General features: G+C 36.1%; 1 protein-coding gene across 4 annotated transcripts in view; it reads left to right on the forward strand.

The window, feature by feature from the left end:
- SEMA3E (semaphorin 3E) overlaps positions 1 to 26,777 on the forward strand; it is a 258,462-nt gene that overhangs the window by 111,621 nt on the left and 120,064 nt on the right. For all 4 annotated transcript variants that reach the window (XR_014816009.1, XR_014816010.1, XM_084977289.1 and 1 more), the window contains exon 2: positions 25,727 to 25,887. Coding sequence is in view for 1 of the 4 variants with exons in the window: in XM_003130220.7 (XP_003130268.3) it covers positions 25,727 to 25,887 (161 nt within the window). In the remaining 3 variants the exon portion in view is untranslated. The remainder of the gene's footprint in view (positions 1 to 25,726; positions 25,888 to 26,777) is intronic.

Here is a 26,777-nt window from a genome sequence, read left to right on the forward strand (position 1 = left end):
AGTTTTCTTGGTGATTTTTACTAATTTTTCAGAGCATCTTTAATACAGAAGACAGCCCGTGCTTAAGACACAAAGTACTTTGTAACAACATTTGCTTGGAGTTCTGGACAGTTCTTTTCATAAGCAAAGTCCTTTACTGAGTTTAAAAAGTACTACACAAAGTAAAACTCCTGCAGGGCAGAAGGTTGCCCAGAGGCCTCTGCCCCCCTGCCTGGAGTAGTGAGAAGGAAAAGAAGATGAGGCAGGAGGAAGGGGAGGAGGCACTGGATGAGGGCAGGCTGCTGCAAACTCTTTGTTCCCCACTCTCCCATCTGACCAAGGCTGTTGCTTAGTTTAATTTAATCTCTTATTTGCAAGGACAAAGTGCATTTCAATTAGTCAGGCTTCTGCTGGTAACAGTGGTTGCTGTTTAAAGGAGGAGGAGAAAATATTATGTGGGCAAAACATTTTTTCTTCAGTTTTTACTTACCCAGTGTTTGCATCCATAGGGAAAAGAAGATGCCTGTAGGCAATTGTAGCATCCAAGTAAACAGGATATTAAATCATTACCCAAAATAAGATTCATTTTTTTCCCTGTTCATCTTCCTGACTTTCCTGATTCTTTAAAACAGTCTTGATAAATGCCGGTGAAAGCAGCATATTTCCATTTAATTATTCACAATTTGTTACAGGATGTCTAGTTAATGATGACCGTGTAAATCTAACTTTACTTCATTAATCCTTTTTCCTTCTTAGAATAAGAATAGGACTGCTTTTCTCCTCTTGCAGCTGGGTAGTTTCCAATTAAAGAGGGAAATGGAACCTAAATTGTTCATTAATCATGACATTCCTTCAACCAATAAAATGTATGCTTTATATTTAAAGTCTAGTTTTGGTGTGCAGTTAACATTGGACAATAAAGTTGTTATTTTTCTTCATTTTAAAGAAAATAAAATCTTTGAGGAAAAATATTGTGGAAGTATATAGTAGAAGCTTGTTAATTCTTGAATTTAAACTCGTTACATTTATAACAAATTTTAAAGAGATTTTGACAGCTTGATCAAAATAGTATGGCATTCATTTGAAGCATATGTAATTGCCTAATGATATTTAAAAACCTAATTTTATAAGTTCTACTTATAAAATACAATGTATATTGGTTTCCCAAAAGTGTATACTAGAGTCACCCATTTAAATCATTCCTCTTATAATATCAAAGTGTATGGATATGTGTATTTTGAAACAAGACACAGCGACAGCTTTGCTATTAATGAGAAAAGGTAACCTGTATGCGGTCTCATAGACTTTTAATCCTGTGGCAAGTTCACCTTCACTGTAAGTGATATAGTTACATTCATAAGATTTTGGAATATGTTTGTGCAATCAACATTGAACAGTCACTGTATTAAACAGTCTGTTTGAGAAAAAAAGTGTACCTTTTTTTGCTCCTAACTTAAAGCATTTATGGTCTCTGTGCAGATTCTCCTGGGAACTCTGTGCAGAGTGTTTGGAAATGTTGTGGGAAGGGCTAATTATGCTGTCCAGGGAATTTGTCAGGGAACAGAACGGTGGGAGATTAAAGGAGATGTGATGGTTGCAGGGGTCACAGCCTTGATTTTGAGCCAAGACTCACTATCACTTTTTTAATTGAGTCTGAAAACTAAAAAGCTGTGATGTGGTAGCCACCTATTACCAGGGAGGACACATCTAACTAATTGGAAATGAGTGAGCATAGGGCTTAACTCCAGAAACAAAGAACCAGAACAACCAAATATGAATAGCTGTTCATTAAAACAAATACTCTGATAAGTAGAGACTTTCATATTATAATTGATGTGTACCCTCCCTTTGATATTTATAAAATATAAACTATCTGGATTTCAAAGCATATGAATAGTTGAGCCCCTATTCTAGCTTTAATCTTTATGTAAGAAATTGAGTAAAATTCTGTTTGAATTCAAATCATTTTTGTTTTGACGTATTAGGTAAAGTTTATAAATTATTTTGATAGTATTAATATATCATATTATATTTCTTTTTATATTACCCCAAAATTAAAAAGCAGGTATAATTTATATCATATTGCTTAATGCCAAAAATGGCTTGTGTTAGGATACCTAAAATACCTTATTTACCTAATTTCATGTAATTGCCTTTGTAGGGCTCCAGTTCCTTTAAGAACACCCCCCATATACTCAAACCTTAGATGATGAATTACTAATTTCAAACACTTTTTATAAGACCAAGTTCTATAATCACAAAATAATTGGCAGTTATAAAGAAATTTGACATATGTTTTTTCCTTCTTATTAAGCTCAAGTTAATGTTAAATACAAATATCTCTAAAATAGAATTATCTGACTCAGTTCCTGTTTCCTTTCTTTAGAATTTAGAGCATGTCAGAGGAAAATGTAATGTCTTTTTGACTGCAGTGCCCATCCCTTCACCTTGTTTTATCCAGCGTCTGGGTACACAGTAAAATGAATGCAACTAATCCATAGCCTGTATTGCAAGAGTTCTCTAGTTTGTGAGTCCTTATAAATGGAAACTCAGATCAAAAGCTTCAGCCATAAGTAATTTAATAGTGTTCTTACAGCTCCTCCGAGGTTGCCAGCCTGAGAGATCTGCTAATTATATATCCCTGTCCAAAGACTTGTCCTTTTTATTTTTTTCTGGGAAGTGTGTTTGCTTCCTCTAAGCACACAATTTCAAGGGGGCAGCATAAGTTTGGTGTTGGGAGGGTGAAGAAAATCAGCCACTTGGATGATTACTTCAGTTAAATTAACCATGGGGCTCAAATGGGTGAAAATATTAGCCCTCAGAGATTTTTTGGACACGTGCTCTTATGGGCCTAGACAAAGGAATTAGCAAATTGTGACCTTTGCCTCCTATACTGAGGTAACACTGACATACTATGCTTCTCTCTCAGAAAATACTTTTCACATATTATAACAGCTCAGATATGCGGTGTTCTCTTGTTTCGATGTTGCTGTTAGAGAATGGGACCTTCCTCTTGACCCTAACCTCAATAGATGAGTGGAGATTCCATTGTCTATACCCTTACCCCCTAAAAGCATTCAACTGCTGGTGATCAGGGACTCAATCTTCTGAGACCTTTTCAAAATGCTCATCTACTGAGGAGAGAACTGCAGTCCTTGGGAGTAACCATGCATGTTGTTTTCTTTTCAGTAGAGAATATGACATTGGAAGTCTTTGATAAGTCTCTGTATTTTGGTGTCCTAAAATAGCTGCTGTATTTTTCGCTATAAAATAATCACATGTGTGTCTAACCCAAAGAAAGAGTTTACCCCTAATACTGGCAAACACTTCCTTAAATATTCTACTACCTTTTTTGCAGTGTATGAGTAGACAGGGCCTGAAATCCTTTACACTAGCTAGATTTCTTTTTCTTTTTTTTTTTTTGTCTTTTTTAGAGCATACCCACGGCATATGGATATCCCAGGCTAGGGGTCTAATCAGAGCTGCAGCCGCCAGCCTATGCCACAGCCACAGCAATGAGGGATCTGAGCCACTTCTGCAACCTACACTACAGCTCACAGCAACACCTGATCCTTGACCCACTGAACAAGGCCAGGAATTGAACCCACATCCTCATGGATACAAGTCGGGTTAGTTAACCACTGAGCCATGACAGGAACTCCCACACTAGCTAGATTTCTTACCACAGTGCCTTACACACCTGATAGATGAAAAGAGACCTATAATTTATTAAGAAATCTGGAGTTCCCATCGTGGCGCAGTGGTTAACGAATCCGACTAGGAACCATGAGGTTGCGGGTTCGGTCCCTGCCCTTGCTCAGTGGGTTAACGATCCGGCATTGCCGTGAGCTGTGGTGTAGGTTGCAGACGCGGCTCGGATCCTGCGTTGCTGTGGCTCTGGCGTAGGCCGGTGGCTACAGCTCCGATTCGACCCCTAGCCTGGGAACCTCCATATGCCGCGGGAGCGGCCCAAAGAAATAGCAAAAAGACAAAAGACAAAAAAAAAAAAAAAAAAATCTAAGAGTTGAAAGTTACTCAAAACCATACTTGTGGAAGTCCACACAGACATTTATTTTTGAGTTTATTCCCCCCTTTAATTGTCACAATCTGAGTGACAAAACAACACTTTTCTTCCAGCTCAACTATTCAGAGATAGTCACTATTCAATACATGCGGTACCTTAAATATAATTATTTGAACATTTTTCAAAATAGGATCATCACTTGAATGGTATCTTACAGGGTGGATGAAGGACATACTACTAAATGTTGACTGATCACACCATGAGATATGGGCAGACATCCCCAGAGACAGCCACATCTACTTCTAGTATTAATACATTGATACAACATTCAAGTAGGGTTTTTTTCCTTATCACTTCTTGCTCTTGTCTATAATGTCAAGCAGTGATTAGTTTTATTTTCCTGTTATTATTGACACAGGATTGGATAATGACTGCAATGGTTTGACAAGTTTGGCATGCTGGGACTTCTTTGCGACTGACCCACAAGATTGTAAAACCTGTGGCGATATGCAGAAAATATTGGCGTCTTGGCTAATAGTTGAGCTTCAGCAGAATCATTCTACAGTGGAGGTCTCAGTTTTTGTGTTATGGTAGCATTACCTGGGACGCCTTTCCAAACATGCCCATACCAGATCAAATCCTCAGCCCTCTGCTGGAGAGGGACCCAGGCATCAGCTTTTTTAGAGGTTCCAGGGGAATTCCAGTGTGCAGCCAAAGTAGAGAATCACTGTCCTAGAAAAAACAGTAGCAGAATCAAAATTAGCACGAAGGACCTCTCCCCAACCCCTCACTCACCCATGGAGTCCTGAGTTTACTAGAAAAATAGTTTTTCCGTCAGGTTGATGGGTGCCAAGGTAAATTTTTGACCAGATTACTTAGACTTTTGTGACATTATTCAGACACACCCTCATGTGTCATGGAGTGTGTCTGATTGCCTCCAGAAAACTAGCCAAAGGTGAACAATTTAGTTAGCTCTAGACTCTGTGTTTTGGCAGTGTAGCAAAGCCGTGTACCAGGTCTTAGAAACCTGGCCCTTTAGGGTGATACTGGGAATGTTATACTGGTATCAGCCTCCCCTCCCAGTGGCTCCACACACTCCTAACTTAATATTATCCTTTTTCTCACATGAAACACCCCTCCTCTAGGTTCATCTAATGATACTTTTATGCTCAGCACAGTTCAAGTGTTCAGACAAAGCTAGGTTATTAGTTGATAAAGGTTTAAGATATAATCTCTCCTAGAGGTTCCAAAATTTCAGTAAGATCTCTTGAAAGCCAGAAATATCAAAGCTGTAAAACTTTAATGACAGTATTAACTGGGATAGGATTAAATATTTGGACTTAAAGAGCCCTTTTAGTTATCCCATTTCAAATTATACCACATAGGCAATTGTGCTTATTACGTTAGCCCCTCCAGAAAATACTTAGAGCTTCATTCAGAGTAAGTTCAGAGAACTCAATAAAAAAAATTACCCATTGGAGTTCCTGCTGTGGCTCAGTGGATTAAGAATCTGACTAGTATCCATGAGGATGCGGGTTCCATCCCTGGCCTTGCTCAGTGGGTTGAGGATCCAGCATTGCCACGAGCTATGGTGTAGGTTGAAGACATGGCTCGGATCCCATGTTGTTGTGACTGTGGCATAGACTGGCAGCTGTAGCTCCGATTCAACCCCTAGCCTGGGAAACTCCATATGCTGTGAGTGTGCCCCTAAAACAGCAAAAAAAAAAAAAAAAAAAAAAAATTACCCATTAAAAACAATCACCCATTAAAAACAATTTTTGTTTTGTCCTTTTGATTCTAAGTATGGTGTCTCCTTGGTCATATAAATAGGGTAGTTAATTACATTAGAGGTTATTATTTTATGAAAGGTAATTTGCCCCTGAAATAGTGAAAAAAACTTTACTAAGGAAAATATGCTAATTGGTTACCTTGAAAAATTTAACTTATTCTAGATAATTTATTATAACAAAATACCTTTTAAAATGTCACATGGGCATTCCCATTGTGACTCAGTGCTAACTAACCCATCTAGTATCCATAAGGATGCAGGTTCCATCCCTGGCCCTGCTCAGCTGGTTAAGGACCCAGCACTGCAGTGAGCTGTGGTATAGTTCGAAGACTTGGCTTGGATCTACCTGTGGCTTAGGTTCAGCAGCTGCAGCTCCAATTAGGCCCCTGGCCTGGGAACTTCCGTATGCTGTGTGTGTGGCCCTTAAAAAGCAAACAAACAGAAAAACTCATACGTACTATGCTGTATCAATGAATATTAATGAATGAAGTAACTCCAGAATTTTAAATATTGCAGTTGACATCATAGAAGTTAGAGACTCTGTTAATGATCTTGCCTTTGCCAAAGAAAATTATATTACCGATTAATCCTTTTTTAATGTTCTTTAATAATTTCACTATAACCATCTTAGCAATTTGAATGCATTGGATAATTTAGGTATGGTATATATGTTTTTATTTCTTATGTGGAAAGTCGAGAGGCTCTCTGAGGGCTGGAATTGATAAGTTCTACAAAAGCAGGCTGGGACTTTGTAGCTTTGAACCCCTCAATATCCTAACTGTTAAATTATGTTATTTTTTAGCTATAAGAACTGTAATCAAAATGGTCACATCTTGACATTATTTATATCAGTTTTAATTACCATTTTTTCTTTTTCTCTTTCCCGTGTTGCAAAGCGAGAGGAAATGTTGAAGTGAATACTTTTACACTTCTTTTCCCTGCTTGCCTCCCATTCCCCCATGTTCGCATTCTTTAATTGTCCCCTCCCCCTTTCATACTCACAGACACACAGAGCTCTGTTTCAAGGTGTTCAGTCCTAGCCGTCACTAGCTACAAGCATTCTAAAAAATTGAATCATCACTTTGAAGGGTGTCTGCCAGTAGGGGAGGTTAATGCGTTTGCTCCCTTCCAGTGGCAGTGGCTATCTCAGCTTGGTCATGGAAGGAAAGGAAAATTGACCTCCTGTTCCCAATTTTGCGAGGATTTTTTTTCCCCCAGATAAGGGCACTAACCTTGCCAGAAGGATCCAAGTACATGTAAAATCGTATTTGACTCTATGATGGATAGCCAGTTACCTGGGTACAAGCATCTGTTCTGATAAAGTTGGGGTCTGGGAATAGGGCAGCTACATGTTAATGCATTTTACTCTTGCCTCCAGCTGGCAGGCATGATATTTTCAGAAATGCAGTTGATTCTCAAAGGAGATGATTGGCAGTCCTATCATAAAAAATATAGAATAAGGACCGAATCTTGAATTTCTTGGCAGATCTTAGGTTTCATTCTTTCAACTTGCTCTACTAATAAATTGCTGTCTAGAGCTAATTTTGTACTTTGAAGTTTCTCCAGTGAGTCCTATGAAAGACATTTTAATTTATCCCATAAAAAGGTCTTCCAGGTTTCCCATACTTTTTCTTATTTATCATATATTCTCTTGTTCTCAGCATGTAAAAGGTGTTCACATTTATTAAGTTATTTGTTTCCTGAGAAATAAGATTTTGGCTTAGGTGATTGCATTATAATTTATAAAGTTTTTGTCACATCTTTTACTTTTTCTAATTTTAGGGTGAGCTAATTCATGTTTTCTCATTTTCTTAACAAGTATGTTATATGAGTATGAAGCTAGAATGTAGATGATTTATTGCTTACCCCTTTTCTTGGAATCCTATCCAAAAAAATGACAGGAAACAGATCAATAACAATAAATTTTTTGCTTTTTACCCTATGATTTTTTTGACCCAAGAAACTCAACAGATACAAAATTGTACCTTCATGAATTCTTATCTTTCCATGTGGCTAGAATTCATTCTACATTTATCATGGTTTAAAAAAAAACCTGACAATTAAAAAATTCTAGTGAGCATCTTTGAGCACTTCTAGTTTCTGTTTTCACTGACTGGAGATCGTATCGTTCATGATGTGATACAGTTTGTGAAGCTGAAGGAAACTTAGTGAGGATCCCATGCACTTCTCTCATCCTGCATGTGGGGAACTTATCTCCTGTAAATGGTGTATTTGATGGTAAAGTTGGGAACAAAACACAGGCATCTCAATTTATTTTTTAAATAATTTTTATTTTCCAGAACATTATGTCCTCTAACTGATTTGAAGTAAAGAGGTATATGTTTTTGTTTTATTTTCTTCTGATCTCTGTGTTGTCTGACCCTCTGGGTCCCATTTTTTTCTGTTTGTTGTGATGGGATATTGCAACATAAACATGGCTGCCATGAAATAGCTCTTGGGATGCATGAGATGAATTATGAGAAAAGCCTGAGTTACGGATTGAATAATTGCCACCCTCCAAAACTGTCTATGGCCATTTATCACGAATAAATGTTATTTGATAAATGCATGAAATATGGGAAACAACTGTGACATACTCCTCAGAGATGTATCTTATGACTAGTCTATGAAGAAACTATATATTTAGACAAACTCTTCTGTTAAGGTCAGATATACAAAATAAGCAAAATAATGTACTAGGTCCAGAGATGCTGATATTTGTGATAGCAGGAAGTTTTAAAGTTTCTCTAGCTTCTGTTTCCTAATCTATAAAATGGAAAGTATGATCCGTCCATTGTTGAAGTGATATGAAGGGAAAATGAAATTATGCAAAATGGGTCTTTTACATAGTACCTACCACACAGGAACCTTTCTGTGAAAGTGAGTTTCACTTCCTTTAAAGTTTTCAGAGAAAACACGGGCGGTCTTCTTAGGTACTATTTGCCTTGTGACAGGTTATAAAGAGCAGGTTTTTCTGGAAAGTGAATCAGTGCTTATTGAGGATCACCAGAAAAGGAAAACAGAAGACGAATTTGTTAGCAGCTTAGTCACTAAGGCAACTTTTTGTGAAAGAAAGTCATCAGCGAATTGTACACATAGCATGGGTTTGTCTTTTCTCTTCACATTTTTCTTAGCCACATCTGAAGAGAACCCATCTACCCAGGGGGCCCATTACCTATTAAGAGGCTTCCGGTTCACATGGCAGCAGCTACAGTAATTGAGGCATGTAATTTAAGAGCAAATGAGCTTTTAGTGGGTGTCTTGCATTTCCAGACCTATCAAATGATGGCAAATAACACACAGCCTCCTTTCTATATCAGATATGCATCTACCAACAATATCATTTTCTTTGTCGTTATAATGTGGATGAGTATATTCAATTTCCATTTAATTAATGAGATATCAAAAGTTTATAAATTTGCCCTTCATTCTGTCTGGGATTTGAAATTCAGTTATTATTCTATCATTATTGAAGCTCTGAGGAAAATGTGCTGTTAATAAAGTGTGCAAATTACACAGTAGCCCTTATTTTATAGTAATATGTCATTCTGGAAACTACATATTTTTAAAGGTGCAAATGTTCAATGTGTCAGATTGTTAGATTGTGAACTCCCAGCACATCTGGAAGTCATTTTTTCCTAGAAGGAATGTTTTATAGGATTAAATTATATGGGTTGAAAGAACGATTTATTTATATAAAGATGAGACTAAAGATCTTTATTAGAGGTCAAAAGAGGAGAGTGCAGAGGGTGTTTAGCTGCGATGCTTTAACCATGTCAAGTCATACACCTGTCTAGAAATTGACATCTGTGTTCTTATAAAAACAACTACCAAATTAAATACTGAAAAACTCATAAAAATCCAAGGTTTAATAGTAGTAGCAAAAATGTTGAAAGAATGTTTGGCTGCTATTATGCTACTTAGAATTTAAATTTCATGTGTAGAGTGGAGATAGTTTAGTCTAATGGTTTTTTTTTCATTTTTTTAAATGTTATTGAAGTAACAATGTTGTGTTAATTTCTGCTATACAGCAAAGTGATTCAATTATACATTTATACATATCCATTCTTTTTCAAGTTCTTTTCCTATACAGGTATCAGAGAATATTAAGTAGAATGTATTAGAAAGTTATATCACTGTAACACTGAAAATGATCAACTCTAGAATAAAAAACAGATGCTAGATCTATTCAACTTCGTAGCATGACTTAAATTCAACCAAGCCTGCATTAGTTTTAGAGCATAGAACACTTCTTAGCTAATATTGAATATATTTATAAGTTAATAGCTAATTATACTAATTACAATTGTGTATAAATTAGCCAACTTGTTCAAAATCAAAAGTATCTGGAGTTCCGGTTATAGCACGGTGGAAACGAATCCAACTAGGAACCATGAGGTTGTGGGTTTGATCCTTGGCCTAGCTCAGTGGGTTAGGGATCCAGTGTTGCCGTGAGCTGTGGTGTAAGTCACAGACGCAGCTCAGATCCTGCATTGCTGTCTGTGGCTGTGGCACAGTCCGGCGGCTACAACTCTGATTAGACCACTAGCCTAGGAACCTCCATATGCTGCAGGTGCAGCCCTAAAAAGACAAAAAAAAATCAAAAGTATCTTACAAAATTCAGTTTTCTGTAGGGTGTAGATTGAGCAGTGGAAGTCAGGATCATTAAGTGTTTATTAGAAGGAGTGAATTATGTAGTACTATCGCTCACTCATTTTGAACCTAATTCAAGATGGAATATGATATAAATATATGTAACAGTGGTGTTTTATTATTCCAGTTTTAAATATTAAATGAGAGCCAATCCATGGTGAAATGGCATAAACCAGAAAAAGTGGCTTTTAAAATATTACTGTAGCAGTTTCTGCCATGACATAAAGAGACTGATAGTGTCTCTGCAGCAGCAGGGATGCTGGTTCAATCTCAGGCCTGGCACAGTGGATTAAGGATTCTGTGTAGGTCACAGCTCCATCTTAGATTCAGTCCCTGGCCTGCGAACTCCATATGCTGCTGGGTGGCCAAAAGAGAAAAAACAAAATTACTGTAAAATGAATGCTATTTATACATGTCTAACGTTAAGAAGTAACAAACAAATAAATAAAATCGAAGCTTTCTTACCACAGACAGTTTCATAGATTGTATGAAAATATTTTGAAAGGAAGATGTTCAGGTGATGATCAAACCTGTAGCACAGTATTACAATACTGACAGTATTTTTTTGGACTTGTAGGAAACCATTTCCTCTCACTCCCCTCCTCTAGATTAGTTTTAAATGACTAACAGTATAGAAAACATTATGATATTTCACACATATTCTTGGATTCATTAGCTTCTGCTCTGACTGAATATTTAAAACATGGAACATATTTGTTGCTTAAATTCTGCAATTCTCATAACAACACAGAGTCAAATTAAGAGTAGGGTTGAAAAGTCCTGTTTTGAGTAAGTCATTTTTCCCTCCATGTGAAAGAAATTTTTTCATTGGCTAGTGTTCAATAAAATCCTGACAACAAATAAAAATCAATCTCCACAGCAGCGGCCTTGGGAAACTATGTGTTAAGCACAGCATTTCTGATATTTTTTAGTAGTAAGTAAATTAAAATATTATATTGTGCCTCTTAATATAACTCCTAGATAATGTGTGAGTGGGAAAGAGTCATGGATTTAGGAATCGTGAATGAATGAAAATAATTGTTAAAACTAAATAAAGAGTTCCCATGTGACTCAGCAGGTTAAGGATCTGGCGTTGTCACTGAAGTAGCTGGAGTTGCTGCTGTGGCACTGGTTTGATCCCTGACCTGAGAACTTCTGCTTTCCACAAGTGCAGCCAAAAAAAAGAGAGAAAGAAAAAGTCTCTGGCAATAAAAGTAGGTGCATGACCATTAAACAAATAAACAAAACAACTACATGAGTTTAATGGATTTAATAGGGAGCTTTCAAAATGGGGCTGTAAGAAAAGTCCAGAAGAATTGTGACAGGGACAGGCCAAATGGAAAACTTGGCCCTTAGGGCAGGGAAGATGGAGGAGGGGAGGAAAAAGTCTGAATCGACTGCGGTATCCTTGGGGAATACCACAAGGTTTTTTTTTTTTTTTTTTTTTTTTTTATAACCTGTAGGGGCCCCTGGTTGTAAAACCAAGGTCATCACCCTAACTTTGGCAATTCCTCTACGGCCACAGTTCCACATTTCCTATCCCACATGACTCGACTCCACAGCTGAACAGTTGTGCCTGGGGTTTTTGTCAACACCCAATGCAGCTGCTGGGAGACTGAGCATGTTTCCTTATTCATTATTGGGGTGAAGAGTTAATGCCAAGCTGGTTAATTACCCTGGATAAGTAAAAATTAACTCTATTCACTAAAGCAAAAATATAAAACATAAAAAAAATATCTTTCCAAGAAATACTACAAAGCCACAGTCATCAAAACAGTGTGGTACTGGTATCAAAACAGACAGACAGACCAATGGAACAGAATAGAGAACCCGGAATTAAACCCTGACACCTATGGTCAATTAATCTTTGACAAGGGAGGCAAGAACATAAAATGGGAAAAAGAAAGTCTATTCAGCAAGCATTGCTGGGAAACCTGGACAGCTGCATGCAAAGCAATGAAACTAGAACGCACCCTCACACCATGCACAAAAATAAACTCCAAATGGCTGAAAGACTTAAATATACGACAGGACACCATCAAACTCCTAGAAGAAAACATAGGCAAAACACTCTCTGACATCAACATCATGAATATTTTCTCAGGTCAGTCTCCCAAAGCAATAGAAATTAGAGCAAAAATAAACCCATGGGACCTAATCAGACTGAAAAGCTTTTGCACAGCAAAGGAAACCAAAAAGAAAACAAAAAGACAACTTTCAGAATGGGAGAAAATAGTTTCAAATGATGCAACCGACAAGGGCTTAATCTCTAGAATATATAAACAATTTATACAACTCAACAGCAAAAAAGCCAATCAATCAATGGAAAAATGGGCAAAAGACCTGAATAGACATTTCTCCAAAGAAGATATACAGATGGCCAGCAAACACATGAAAAAATGCTCAACATCGCTGATTATAAGAGAAATGCAAATCAAAACTACCATGAGATACCACCTCACAGCAGTCAGAATGGCCATCATTAATAAATCCACAAATAACAAGTGCTGGAGGGGCTGTGGAGAAAAGGGAACCCTCCTGCACTGTTGGTGGGAATGTAAACTGGTACAGCCACTATGGAGAACAGTTTGGAGATTCCTTAGAAATCTATACATAGAACTTCCACATGACCCTGCAATCCCGCTCTTGGCCATGTATCCGGACAAAACTCTACTTAAAAGAGACACATGCACCTGCATGTTCATTGCAGCACTATTCACAATAGCCAGGACATGGAAACAACCCAAATGTCCATCAGCAGATGATTGGATTCGGAAGATGTGGTATATATACACAATGGAATACTACTCAGCCATAAAAAAGGATGACATAATGCCATTTGCAGCAACATGGATGGAACTAGAGAATCTCATCCTGAGTGAAATGAGCCAGAAAGACAAAGACAAATACCATATAATATCACTTATAACTGGAACCTAATATCCAGCACAAATGAACATCTCCTCAGAAAAGAAAATCATGGACTTGGAGAAAAGACTTGTGGCTGCCTGATGGGAGGGGGAGGGAGTGGGAGTGATCGGGAGCTTGGGCTTATCAGATACAACTTCGAATAGATTTACAAGGAGATCCTGCTGAATAGCATTGAGAACTTTGTCTAGATACTCATGTTGCAACAGAACAAAAGGTGGGGAAAAAATGTAATTGTAATGTATACATGTAAGGATAACTTGATCCCCTTGCTGTACAGTGGGAAAATTAAAAAAAAAAAAATCTTTCCAGATTTCCCATTGTGGTGCAGCAGGAATGAACCTGAGACCCTGACTAGTATCCATGAAGATGTGGGTTCAATCCCTGGTCCTGCTCAGTGGGTTGCGGACCCAGCATTGCCACGAGCTGTGGTGTAGGTCGAAGAGGAAGCTTGGATCCAGCATTTCTGTGGCTGTGGCCTAGGCCAGCAGCTCTAGCTCTCATTCAACCCCCAGTCTTGGAACTTCCAAATGCTGCAGGTGTGGCCCTAAAAAGCAAACAAACAAAAACATCTAACATGGTTGAAGCATAAATTTCTGCATTGAAGAGCCTAGCCTCCTTCATCTCTCAACCATGACATCACATGACTTAAACTTCAAAGTTTAAACGTTTCTTAAATTCAGATGTTGACAAAGCAACTAATTTTATGGAAAACTAGGCAATGGACATAAAGAGAAAATGCCAAAAAGTGAAGATGAAGTACTCTAAGATATATGAAAAGATGCTTAACTTCACCCATGATAAGAAAAATGTAAATATAATTCATATTTCCCCAATCAGATCATCAAATCACAAACTTTAATGACATACTGTTCTCCAGGTGCTGGGAAAATGGTCACTCTCATGTACAGTAGTATAAAATTCCCATGGAGGCACATTGGCAGTATCTGTAAAAAATTATGAATTTATGTATTTTTTACCTAGTAATTCCACTTCTGAAAGGTGTATCTTACAAGTATATTTTCACATTGTGAATTGGCATATATTCATGAATATACATTGTGCTATTTTTATTTTGTGATTTTTATTTTTCCATTATAGTTGATTTACAGTGTTCTGTCAATTTCTACTGTACAGCAAAGTGACCTATCACATGTATATATATATATATATATATATATATATGTGTGTGTATATATATATATTTTTTTTTTTTCTCACATTATCCTCCATCATGTTCCCATCACAAATGATTGGATTTAGTTCCCTGTGCTGTAGTGCTGTTTTTAAACCACTTTTTAAGTTGAAGTATAGTTGATTTACAATGCTGTGTTAATTTCAGGTATACAGCAAAGTGATTCAGTTATACATCTCTATTATGTGTGTGTTTGTAGGTGTGTTCTTTTTCAGATTCTTTTTCACCACAGATTATTTTAAGATATTGAGTATGGTCCTCTGTGCTATACAGTGGGCCCTTATTGTTTATATATTTTACATATAGTAATGTATATATATTAATCACGAATTCCTAATTTATCTCCATCCTGCCCCGCCACTGTCCCCTTTGGTAACCACAAGTTTGTTTTCTATGTCGGTGAGTCTATTTCTGTCTTGTAAATACGGTCACTTTTTTTTTTTTTTTTTTGGATTCCACCTATAAGTGATATCATATGTTAACCTTCTTTTTAATAGAAAAAATTTGTAAGAATTCAAATACCTGCCAATAGCTGATTCATAAAATGGGATATCATGCAGCTGTACTATGACTGAATTTTGATACAGAAAGACTTTTAAGATAAATAAGTGAAGAAAAGCCAAGTAAACAACAGAGCTTACATTACTACTTTTTTTTGTATACAAAATAGTTGGGAAGGTATTAAAGACCTTGCACCTTATTTGTTGTGTAGGCATAAGAAATTCAGGAAAGGTACCCAAGGAAGTAGGCAGAGTTTCACCCTGGAGGCAAAGGAATGAGAACTGTACGGGAAGAGTGAGTCCAGATGGGAGGGAGTCTATCATTGCAAATTTTTATATTCGTTCTGGTTCTGAACCATAAAAAGAATTTTCTTAAAAAAAAGAAAAGTGAACGGGCCTGATTTTATCCAGTACATAAGTCTGAAAAACCTTACCTCTAAAATTAATTTACAGAAATAGAATGAAGAGTGCCAAAATCTGCTTTGTGTTATTCCTACATAATTTCATTGATTTTTAATATCCCTCTGAACCCCAGAGATAGTACCTAATGCAGAGCATGTCAGTATATATTGACTGTTTCATCAGAGTGAATTATGGTATGTTCTCTCATTCCTAAACAACTTAAATTAAAAAAAACCTTTTACCTTAATGTGTAAAATATGATGCCTAGCTTTCTTCCATTTATTCTTTCAGTTCTCTGCCTCCACAGTGAACCTTGTTATTTTTCCACTAGCATTCTCCTCACCTGCTTATTAAAAGAAAAAAAAAAAAAAGTCTCCAAACCTCCTTTTATTCAACTTTTGCCCTCTGCTGGTGACTATGCACATCAAAACCAATTGCTATTTTTAAAATAAATCCAGTCATAGAATTGCTTTCACTATATCCAGTCTCTTGGGATAGAACATGATGGAGGATAGTATGGGAAAAAAAAACTATGTATATGTATGACTGGGTCACTATGCTGTACAGCAGAAACTGACACAATACTGTAAATCAACTATAATTTAATACGAAAAAAAAAAAAAAAAAAAAAAAACCTTTGAAGGCCTTTCCATCACATTTAAAATAACATGTCCTAGTTTACAAGGCTCCAAAGGAATGTTGAATGAGGACACACGGGAGTCCCACCCAGTTCAAGGTTCCTCCAGCCTGCAGGCTCAGCCTAACTTACTCCTTTGGCCTCCAATGAAATAAAATGTAATTAAACATTTAGAAGGCAATCAAAAATAAATTGTTAAATCAATGACTTTTAGGGAGTACCGCTTTATGATTTTGTTCAGTTCAGCGACTTAAATATGAGCACTCAAACACACATGTAGTATGTGGATAGACAGTGATTCTGTTCTGTATAGCCTTGTCTCTTGGTAACCTTGTGTTTGTAACGGAGTTCAGGGACCTGAAAGCCAGAATATCATGTGTAATACTAAATAATAAAAATTTATATATGATGGGAACAAAAGGAATCTTAAAATTCTGACACTATTTTATTTTTCTTGACTGAGAAAACTAAAGTCTGTTTCATGCCTTGGCTATTCATGTGTACATTTGAACTCTCTTTGCTTTTGTTGGAAGCGATTTATGATTAAAACTTGGAACAGCACGATGCCTGTGATGGACCTTTGACTTGTTAGAAAGATAGAAATCTGAAAGTTCAGAGGGTGCATGAAAGGCCAGCCACAGTCCGTTGCAGGGAAGCCCAATTAGTAAGCCCTGTTTACACTTTAAAAAAAGTTAATTGCTTATTTCTTTACCACTCTGTTTCACCATTATTACAAGCCATTAGTGAGCATTGATCAGATCTGTCAAAACCATCAAAGCATGTTGTAAGAAACCTTTTCCTTTTGAACTGTTAAGAAAATTTCTAACCATTATTTCGAATTCATTTTCATTATCAGTGCATACTATGTGTGCAAATCAATATTTTATTGTTGAATTAACTTTAGAACATTGGATAAAATAACTGATTTGGGAAATAATGAAAATTTTAAAGTCTTGGGTCTCAGGAAGTCACTACTCTGCAGGTGACAGTGGAAGAAGTGTACATTCAATAAGGAAATACTTGTCCTTTGGAAATTTATTTTGGCCTGAGAACTGAAAAATATGTACTGTCTCCTCCCCCATCTTATACCTGGACGTGTGGAATTGAAATATATTTTGACAAAAGTGAAAAGAACAGTCTCTGTAATATATTCATGTCAGTGAGTTTTAAAACTATTTCCCTTGCAGTTTAAAAAGAAGGGCCTTGAGAGGAAATGACTAAATCCTCTGCGTATATCTTCATTGACAGCTGATAATTAGCATGCAGCTTAGCAATAATAATTAGTTCCCTCTTGAGAAAATTTCCGGATGAACTCTGAGTTGGTGCATCTCAGTTTAGTCTTGTTTCTTTGTCCACTCCCTCCCTTAAGTAATTTGTGTTATTTTTAGCATAGGAAGAACTCAAGATGAGCTCTCTTCTTTTAACAAAGTCAGCACTGTCCATTATTTGCACTGTGTTTTCTGGAGATTACCTGAGAGTAGAGATTCTTTTGTCCCCCTCTTCCTGTATGTTTTCTGATTCTTTCATCTAAGCAGCTTGAAGCCATGCAGAGGGATAAAGAAGTTAGCCATTGCTTGGTAAATATGCCAAGTCCATGGACTATAATTTAGAGCTAAGACCACTATTACAACTTAAAACACTGGCTCTAAAAACTAAAAAGAGGGGATATTCTTAAAGAAGGAGGAAAGCTTCCTGCTTAAGGGTGTGTGTGTGTGTGTGTGTGTGTGTGTGTGTGTTGTTTTGTTTGCCTTTAGTGCATACCAAAAAACTTTCAATTCCTTTTGAAACTATTGCATATTAAGTAGGAACATTTTGGTTTTCTTGAAGTAAGATGAATAAAATTGAAAATGTTACCAATTGATAAGTCAAAGCAACATGAAAAAGTCTGTAGTTATTTGAGATAGTTTATAAAATATAAGTGAGAGATAATTAAAATTGTTATTAATCAGCATTTTCCTGTTGATGTTATTGCTGTTGAATTATTTTGAATTCTATTCACCCCAGCTATTGAACATTGGGTAAACCTTCCATTTAATCTTTTTATTAATAGCAAGCTCTGCAAAAATGTATTTAATTTCAGACACATTGTAATCCTTTAAAGGCTAGACTTTTCTTAGTTACTTTTGTAGGGAGTTTTATGTATAATAGGTTATGGATTCATTGTTTGTAAGAAACAAGGTTTTAACAAGTCAGACAGTCTTTTTGCTCTTTGTCTGTGTGCACCAGAACTGGGATGACTAAACTCCCCAATCAACTTCTCTTATTCAAATTTTGGCACCAACAATGACCAAGTAACCTTCATAGTGCACTGAATATCTTAAGACCTCTCTTTTTTCTTCTAGAGAATGGGGATAGTTGTAGGTACTACTTTACAGAAGGGCCACATGATTAAATGGGATAATAAATGCCAAACCTTTAGAAAATATATGACACATAATGACTCAACAGGTATTAATTTATTGTTCTCACCACCTGAGAGTCAGGGCTGAGAGGAATAATATCAGGACATATGAAGACATTTGATTGCATAAAATAGGAAGGCACTTTCCCATTCCTTTCCCTTTTGTTGATAACATAGAATTTTGGTTTTGGTAAAGTATTACATGGTTACTGGAAATAATTTCAATAATATAGAAATGTCACATTGGCCTTTGGAAAAGTCCTAATAGCAATATCCCAAACCTCATGTTCACTACTATGGTAATTTTTTAAAATACCATTTAAGATGATATTTCTAAATTCATTTCTTTGTATATTTAATGAAGCTGAATTCTTTATTTTATTTTATTTGTCTTTTTTGCCAATTCTTGGGCCGCTCCTGCCACATATGGACATTCCCAGGCTAGGGGTCTAATGGGAGCTGTGGCCACTAGCCTACACCAGAGCCACAGCAACACCGGATCCTTAACCCTCTGAGCAAGGCCAGGAATCAAACCCACAGCCTCACAGTTCCAAGTTGGATTAGTTAACCACTGAGCCACAATGGGAACTCCAAGCTGAATTCTTTTTTTAATATGAATTATTTTTTGTCTTCTATTCCGACATGTCTGTTTAGAGAATAGAGGTAAATGTCTTCTTTCTATAAAATATTTTCCAGGAGTTCCTGTCGTGGCGCAGTGGTTAACAAATCCGACTAGGAACCATGAGGTTGCAGGTTCCATCCCTGCCCTTGCTCAGTGGGTTAACGATCCGGTGTTGCCATGAGCTGTGGTGTAGGTTGCAGACACCACTCGGATCCTGCATTGCTGTGGCTTTGGAATAGGCTGGTGGCTCTGGCTCCGATTAAACCCCTAGCCTGGGAGCCTCCATATGCCACAGGAACGGCCCTAGAAAAGGCAATAAAAAGACAAAAAATAAAAAATAAAAATAAATTTTAAAAAATATTTTCCATCATATTAAGAGAGTAATAATTTGTTTCCATATGTATGCTGTAAATAAATACATTTTCTCTGCTTTTGCTTTAATAACTGGTTTTGTTTCTTTTTTAAACTTTGGAAAATTCCATGATTTATCAAACTTTACTATTTTTATTTTTTAAATTGCTTTTATGTTTACAATGCTCTTTTTACAAATAAAGCATATATCAGTTTCTAGAAATTCATATGGATGAGATAGATGAATGTTTCCTTATCCTAAAAGGGAATAGAAATAGAAGAATTGGTCTCTGTGGAGGGAGTAATGTTTATTCTCCAGTTGTATGAATGAATTTAGCAATTCATTTATAATCAGAAAGGATGGTTGAAGATCAACTAATGAAAAACCCAGATTTTCATTTTTGGCAAATACTCTTCAGCACTTAAGATTATATTGAATATCTGTCAACAGTGGTCAATTGATTCAGTCTATTAGAAATATAGATTATAATGAACTTATGTTCCAATAAATTTATTCATAGGTAGAGACAGACTGGGACTGATAGATATACTTCCATCGTGGCAACTCTAAACCTTCATAGTTCTAGGGACTAGATTAACTAGGGACAGATAATTGATCCCAAAGCAGCCAATATAGAGGAAGCCATCAATATATGAATGGAGAACACTGGCAAAGCCAGCTGCATTCTTTTTCTTTAGAATTTGAATTGAAAGATGCAGAAACTTATTGTCATATAGTGGTGGGATGGAAGCTGGAGGGTCTTACTGTTGGGGGCTAATGCAGACATATGTGGCCATGAGCAAACTAATAAATAAGCCTGATAGAATCAATACAGTGAAGCAGTGGCATTAAAAGAAACAAGAACCAAGCTATCATCTCCTAAGAAATAAATTACTTTGTGCTTCTGTTAGTTTTTGAATTACCATTAGGCATGGTTTTCTGTACTTGGCTTTGCATTACCCTGGTTTACTTAATCTCTGTTCTTTGCAATCATTAATGTCCTAACTAACATGAGCACCATAAAGTCACTTTTGGTATGTTGCTCTTTAATAAGAATTCATTTGGCTTGTATCAAGGGATGTTATTGATAGGCAGAGGTGTAGCACTTGAAATCTTATTTTGCAGTCATGTTTGGTGTCCATCATAGTATTTTTCAGCATTCCTATTAAGAGGACCTCAGGAGAAATTTATTTTAGTTCTTAATGTCTGGTGTATTAGGCTTCTCCAAAAAGAACCAACAGAACCAAAGGGGATATAAAATGAAGAATTGCCTTATGCCAGTTGTGGAGTCTGAGAAGCCTTGCAATCTGTTACTTGTAAGATAGCCACCTCGAAAGCTAGTGAACTCAGAAAGTTCAGTCTGAGTGCAAAGACCCGAGAACCAGGAAAACAGATGATTAAGTCTCAGTCTGAAGGCAGGAGAAAGGTGATGTTAGCTTATTCTTAGGCAGAATTTAGGCAGAAAAAAAGGGGTGATCCTTTCTCCCACCGTCTTTTGTTCTATTCAGACCCTCTGTGCGTTGCATAATGGTGACCATGCACATTGGAGAGAGGGCAGTTTGCTTTAATGAGCTTATCAATTCACATGTTCATCTCAGCCTGTATCACCCTCACAGACACACCCAGAAACAATCTTTAGCCAAATATCTGGATGACCCTGATTCAATCAAGTTGACATATAAAATTAATTATCACATCAGGCAATGCTCTTAAATAATTGATATAATTTTTCTCCTGGGTTATAATGACTTTTAATTAAATATTAAGAAACTTGGGAGAAATATTGATATTTCCTTTATCAATGTATAGGATTTTATCACTTAAAATTTATTCATTTTATTTTCTTTATTTTTGTTTCTCTTCATTTAACACCTCAGCAATGTATTTTGTTGGTTCAACTGAGTATATTTGTATAAGTCATTTCAGATTATTTTTTAAAGAGGCAAGTTAAATAATCAAATAATAAAAGTAGAAAATTCAAGTTGATATTAAACATATGTACAATCTTTAGAAAGTGTTTCTATTACAGAATGCCCCTTTGTCCATTATTCCAGATATATGTCTAAAGCACAACTATTTACCCATAGTCAATACTTTTAACCTTTCCTGGCTTAAACCTGAGGATATTGAGGAATCATAAACAGTTAGGAAGGACAGTTTGGGTCTTTGAGTAAATTAAGATCACAGTCAGAATTTATCTCTGTGGAAATGGACAAGAAAAATATCAACTCTTGTATTGATATGTTTTGGTTAGTACCTTGATTCTGAAATTTCTACTGATAAGCCTGACCGTCTTAGGACTCAGTCGTTGGCACTATTCTGTTGGTGGTGATGATCAAACTGGAGAGTTGCATAAGCATTCAATGCAAATCTCTTATATTGGGAACATGTTTAAAGAAAACTACAGTTTGTGTATTGAGTCTCACATTTAAAAAAATAACTTAAGAATTACTCTAGGAAGTTTCTTCATAAGTGAAATGAAATTTCTTAACTGCCTGAGGCACATACATGATATTCAATTTTATGTATCCAAACATGTCTTGGCAGCAATTTCCTCTGGGGCATTATGAATGAATCAAAATAAATTAGCCTCCAAATTCCTAATAATCTAAAAGTAGTCTTTGATCCTATAATCATTTAAATATATGAAAAGTCATAAATAAGTATTTTAACTACTTCCCTTTAGGCAAGTTTAAATATGGGCCAAGGGGTATTTAGACTTATTCATTGATCACTCCCTCCATTTGTTAATATTCCAAAGATATAAATTCAGCACTATGCTTTGAAAGACTCGAAATTATCTGTGGTTGGGTTTATTTATTTTAACAGTGTTTTATCACCTCCATTTTGGAAATGCAATTTAGTCAAAGAATTAAGAATTCTGAAGGTAGAGGGTGATTAACATGTCAGGAAACCAATCTAAAGAGGTTAAGTGGTTGTTCAAGTTTACACAGGTAATTAATGGTAAAGCTAAGACCAGACACTCTCTCCAGATTCTCAGCCTACAGGATGTTCATTATGATATATACGTCTCTTGTACTTTAATTCTCTCTCTCTTTTTTGGGGGGTGATGGTGGTGATTTTTTGTTGTAATAGTTTGTGTCTGTAGGATAGTCATTTAATCTCTGGTCACCTGAGCTTCTTCATAAGTAAAATAAAGGACAGTGGTAATTCAAACTGTTGCACTATGGTTGTTCACTGTGATGAAAAATGTAAAGGCCATAAGAAATGAATGTTTATAATAGATTTGTTGAATTTTTTCCATTTGCATCTTCCAAACTATATCTCCACAGGAACATGAGTTTTTCTTTGTGATATCATGGGATAGACTTGACCATAGAGATGGGGAGATGGGTTGGAATAAAAGTTGATATATTAGAATAAAATAAGATTTATGAGTCAATAATTAGTCTCTGCTGTTACTGACAAAGAAGTAAGAACTACCACCTTGAGATTGTAAAAATTATAGTAAGCATAGAAGGAATGGCCGGAAGTTGGCAAGTCATAAAAATAAGTAATAAGATGTCTATCTATTTGTTTACAGAGGTAATGGGGCCCTAATGACCTCATTGGGAAAAAAGCAAGATTATCCCATCCCTAGATGGAATTCATTCATGAAGTGCCTTCCTTACCAGTTGTGCTTTCCCTCATTTCAATTCACACTTTTTAAGGTTGGCACAGACCATTCCACTCTGGCAAAACTTTAGGGTAGGGCCTCATGCTTGATTCCTTTCATGACCTCAATTTTCAGGCCAACTCAGTCTCCTAAGCTCTTTACCTTACTATGATTGGTAAATCTATAGTTTAGAGACCTGTTGGTTCTAGTTCATATATAGCCATTCTTTGACTGGTTGGATCTTTTCACATAGCGATTTTACCATCCATAACACTTGTGGAATTTTAGCAATCAATTGGAATAACTGGGGAATGTTTTCTGGAAAATAGCCCATTTAGCAGCCCCGATGAAGGACCATAGATGTTTATGTATAAAGACAACAGGTAATGGCAGTGGAGAGCTTTGATCTATATTTTTGTTACGATATTGGATACTTAAAGTATGTAGCTCTTTCTGTTTGTAAATGCCTAGTGAAGAGGGACAACAATATGATTCTACTTCGACAAATTATTAAGTGGGAAAAATTTGTCTCCCAGGATTAAAGAACCCCTAAACTCTCAAATTCCCATTGTTACCCTCCCTAACTCAAACACCTTATTATTTCCCTCCTTCAAAACTTTCTTTTTTGTCTTTTTGCCTTTTCTAGGGCCGCTCCCATGGCATATGGAGGTTCCCAGGCTAGGGGTCTAATCGGAGCTATAGCCACCGGCCTATGCCAGAGCCACAACAACGCGGGATCTGAGCCACACCTGCGACCTACACCACAGCTCATGGCAACGCCGGATCCTTAACCCACTGAGCAAGGCTAGGGATTGAACCCTCAACCTCATGGTTTCTAGTCGGATTCCTTAACCACTGCGCCACAATGGGAACTCCCAAAACTTATAAAAAGTTCTTTATTTAGGTGAATAGTTAAATGATTCAATATCACAAGTTTTACCTTTATAAATGATACTTTGATCTTAGCAGTATTGCTTATTTTAAACTAAAGGTTGAAAGTTAGCCTTACTCCACAGAACTTTGAGCATCAAAAGTTTAAGAGTAGAGAAAGAGAAGTTAATACCTTCCTAATGGAAGATAAAAGATACTTCATTTCTCTTTCCTCAGAAACAATGTAAGACTGGGCAGAATGCTGTAGTTGTCATATTTCATATTGTTATCTGGATTTGAGTGTTCTGGTCACCAGTATTTCACATTCTGTGTCAAGTGCATTAGGAATTAACTTTTGGGAAATGAAGTTATCTTCTAACTTGCCAGTATATCCCAAAAAGCCTCTTTGGGAACTCTACAGTATGCAGGGTTTCATATTGGGGCAATATTCACGCTCATCATCAAAAGTTCTCTTTAGCATTTACCAACCTTAAGTACTGAAATGCCACATGCAAGTAAATATTTTTGACAAACAAATGCACACATATGAGAGGTTTGCTAGGTTCCGACTTTCTAAAATTAAATGTATGTTAGCTAGAACAAGTAATTCATAATTCCTGAAGTAGAGGTGGATTCATAAACACTAGGCAAAATGACTATGGTAGAAAGTAGATCCCACCAGCTTTAAGTCATTCCCACTGTACTGAGCACTACCATGTGTTACCTCCTGGTTTTAACAATCTTGATGGTTTCCAGACTCGGGCAGTTGGATTTTGGACATGACTTTCAAAACCATTTTCAAGTGGAAACATTTTTTTTCTGAGTGGGTGTTCACCTGGATTTAAATGGATTTGCTCTGGAAATATTTATTGTAGAATTAGGATTTTCGTTATATAAAGAGGGAAAGGTAAATATAAAAGCATAATAGAATGACTTCATATAGCACTTTACATTAAAGCTTGTGAAAAATAATTGTTTATGTATTTAAAAACATAGGATATTTACCTTACATACTAAGTTGAATGAAGTTTTTAGATTCATAAACTTATAAAAGATTTTAATTTGTGCATATTGCATCTTATTTCCATTGCAACCTATTTTTACATATTGAACAAATACTTTAAAAATTTTTTCTGGTCTTATTGAATTATAGTTGATATATAACATTGTTATTAGTTTAAGATTAAACATATTTATTTGATATATGTGGTAAATGACTACCACAGTAAGTTTAGTTAATATCTCTCACCTCACATGTTAGAACATTTTTCTTTCATCCTTTCCTTCTTTTCTTTTTTCTTTTTTCTTTTTTTTTTTTTTAATTGCCACCCCAAGGCTTATAGAAATTCCTGGGCCAGGGATTGAATCCAAGCCATAACTGCAGCAAGGCCAGATTCTTTAATCCGCTACATCAGGCTGGGGATTGAACACATACCTCCACTGTGACCTAAGCTGCTGCAGTCAGATTCTTAGCCCACTGTGCCAGTGCCACAGCAGGACCTCCTAGAATATTTTTATTTTAATTAGAAGTTTAAAGATCTATTACCTTAGCAACTTTCAAATACACAAGTAAATATTTTTAATTACTGTATATTTTTAATTTTTTTAAGTAACAAATTTTAAAGGCTTTATACTGATGACAGAATGAATATTAACTGCACAGTGTTAATAGATATGAAAATAGAGCCATGGGAAAACTGTTATAAAGGCATTTGTATTTTCTCTTTTGTCTAGTGTATATTTTGTTTTGCATTTCAGAGCTCTTGGATCTAAACAGAACATCAGTCTTTCACAGCCCTTTTGGATTTCTTGATCTCCATACAATGCTGCTAGATGAATATCAAGAGAGACTGTTCGTGGGAGGCAAGGATCTTGTGTATTCCCTCAGTTTGGAACACATCAGCAGTGGCTATAGAGAGGTATGGAATCAGCAAACTCTTATTTCAGGAGAGGAAGAAAAGGAGTAAGGGAGATACCTTCTTGCATGGGTGTTACTTCGATTTGTTTTTTTCCTTGCCTTGACCGCTTTTACATTCTGAGCGACAGTTTTATTAAAGGGAATAAAATATTCATTAAAAATACAATCATTTTGAAAGAAACAAAAATTATCAAGAATAAACTTTTCTGCCACACCCCTGTTCACTGTATCCTCAGAAGACTTCTGACTGGTGCATTGGACATTCCTTTGGCTTAATGGCCCTTGTAGCTACACCCACTGTCCTGAGACCTAGTTTGGAACATGCTTTAGGTTTTATTACTCCCCAAATCCCAGCCTGAAGAAATATGGATATGTGAACTCAGTCTAGCTAACCCTGTATTTCTGTTGGTATGTTCACTAATTCAGGTGGATGCTCTTGAAACCTGAGGATTAAAGTATATTAAAATAGTCAAGTGCCCAGCATTTTTGAGAAAAGGTTAACCATGATAAGAAGAAAAGTGGTTCTTATCTATACTTATACAGACTTGATTGAGTTAATATGTTTCTAGAATTATATCAGCCTTTCATAAAACATGCCAAAATATTTAGACCATAGTATTTTTTGCATAAATGTATGTATTACATGATACTTTAAAAAATTACTCATTTAAAAAAATACTCATTTATTTTTATATTTGTCAAAATGAACAATAGCCATGTTTTTAAAGTCATTTAAAAAATTTTCATAAAAAGCAGCACCCCTGCATCCTTGCAAGTTCCTAATCTCTAGAAGATATTGTTCAAAACTCTTAATTCTTCTGGTTCTTACCGCCATATGTCTCAATAACATTTGTGTGCTGTCTTTCTTGATATCATTGATTTTAGACAGTA

The sequence above is a fragment of the Sus scrofa genome, chromosome 9 (genome assembly GCF_054392235.1).
Source record: "Sus scrofa isolate SSC_HxYL_T2T_F1_AM1 chromosome 9, Sscrofa_HxYL_maternal_Yorkshire_Landrace_v2.0, whole genome shotgun sequence".
In the NCBI taxonomy this organism is placed as follows: Eukaryota; Metazoa; Chordata; class Mammalia; order Artiodactyla; family Suidae; genus Sus; species Sus scrofa.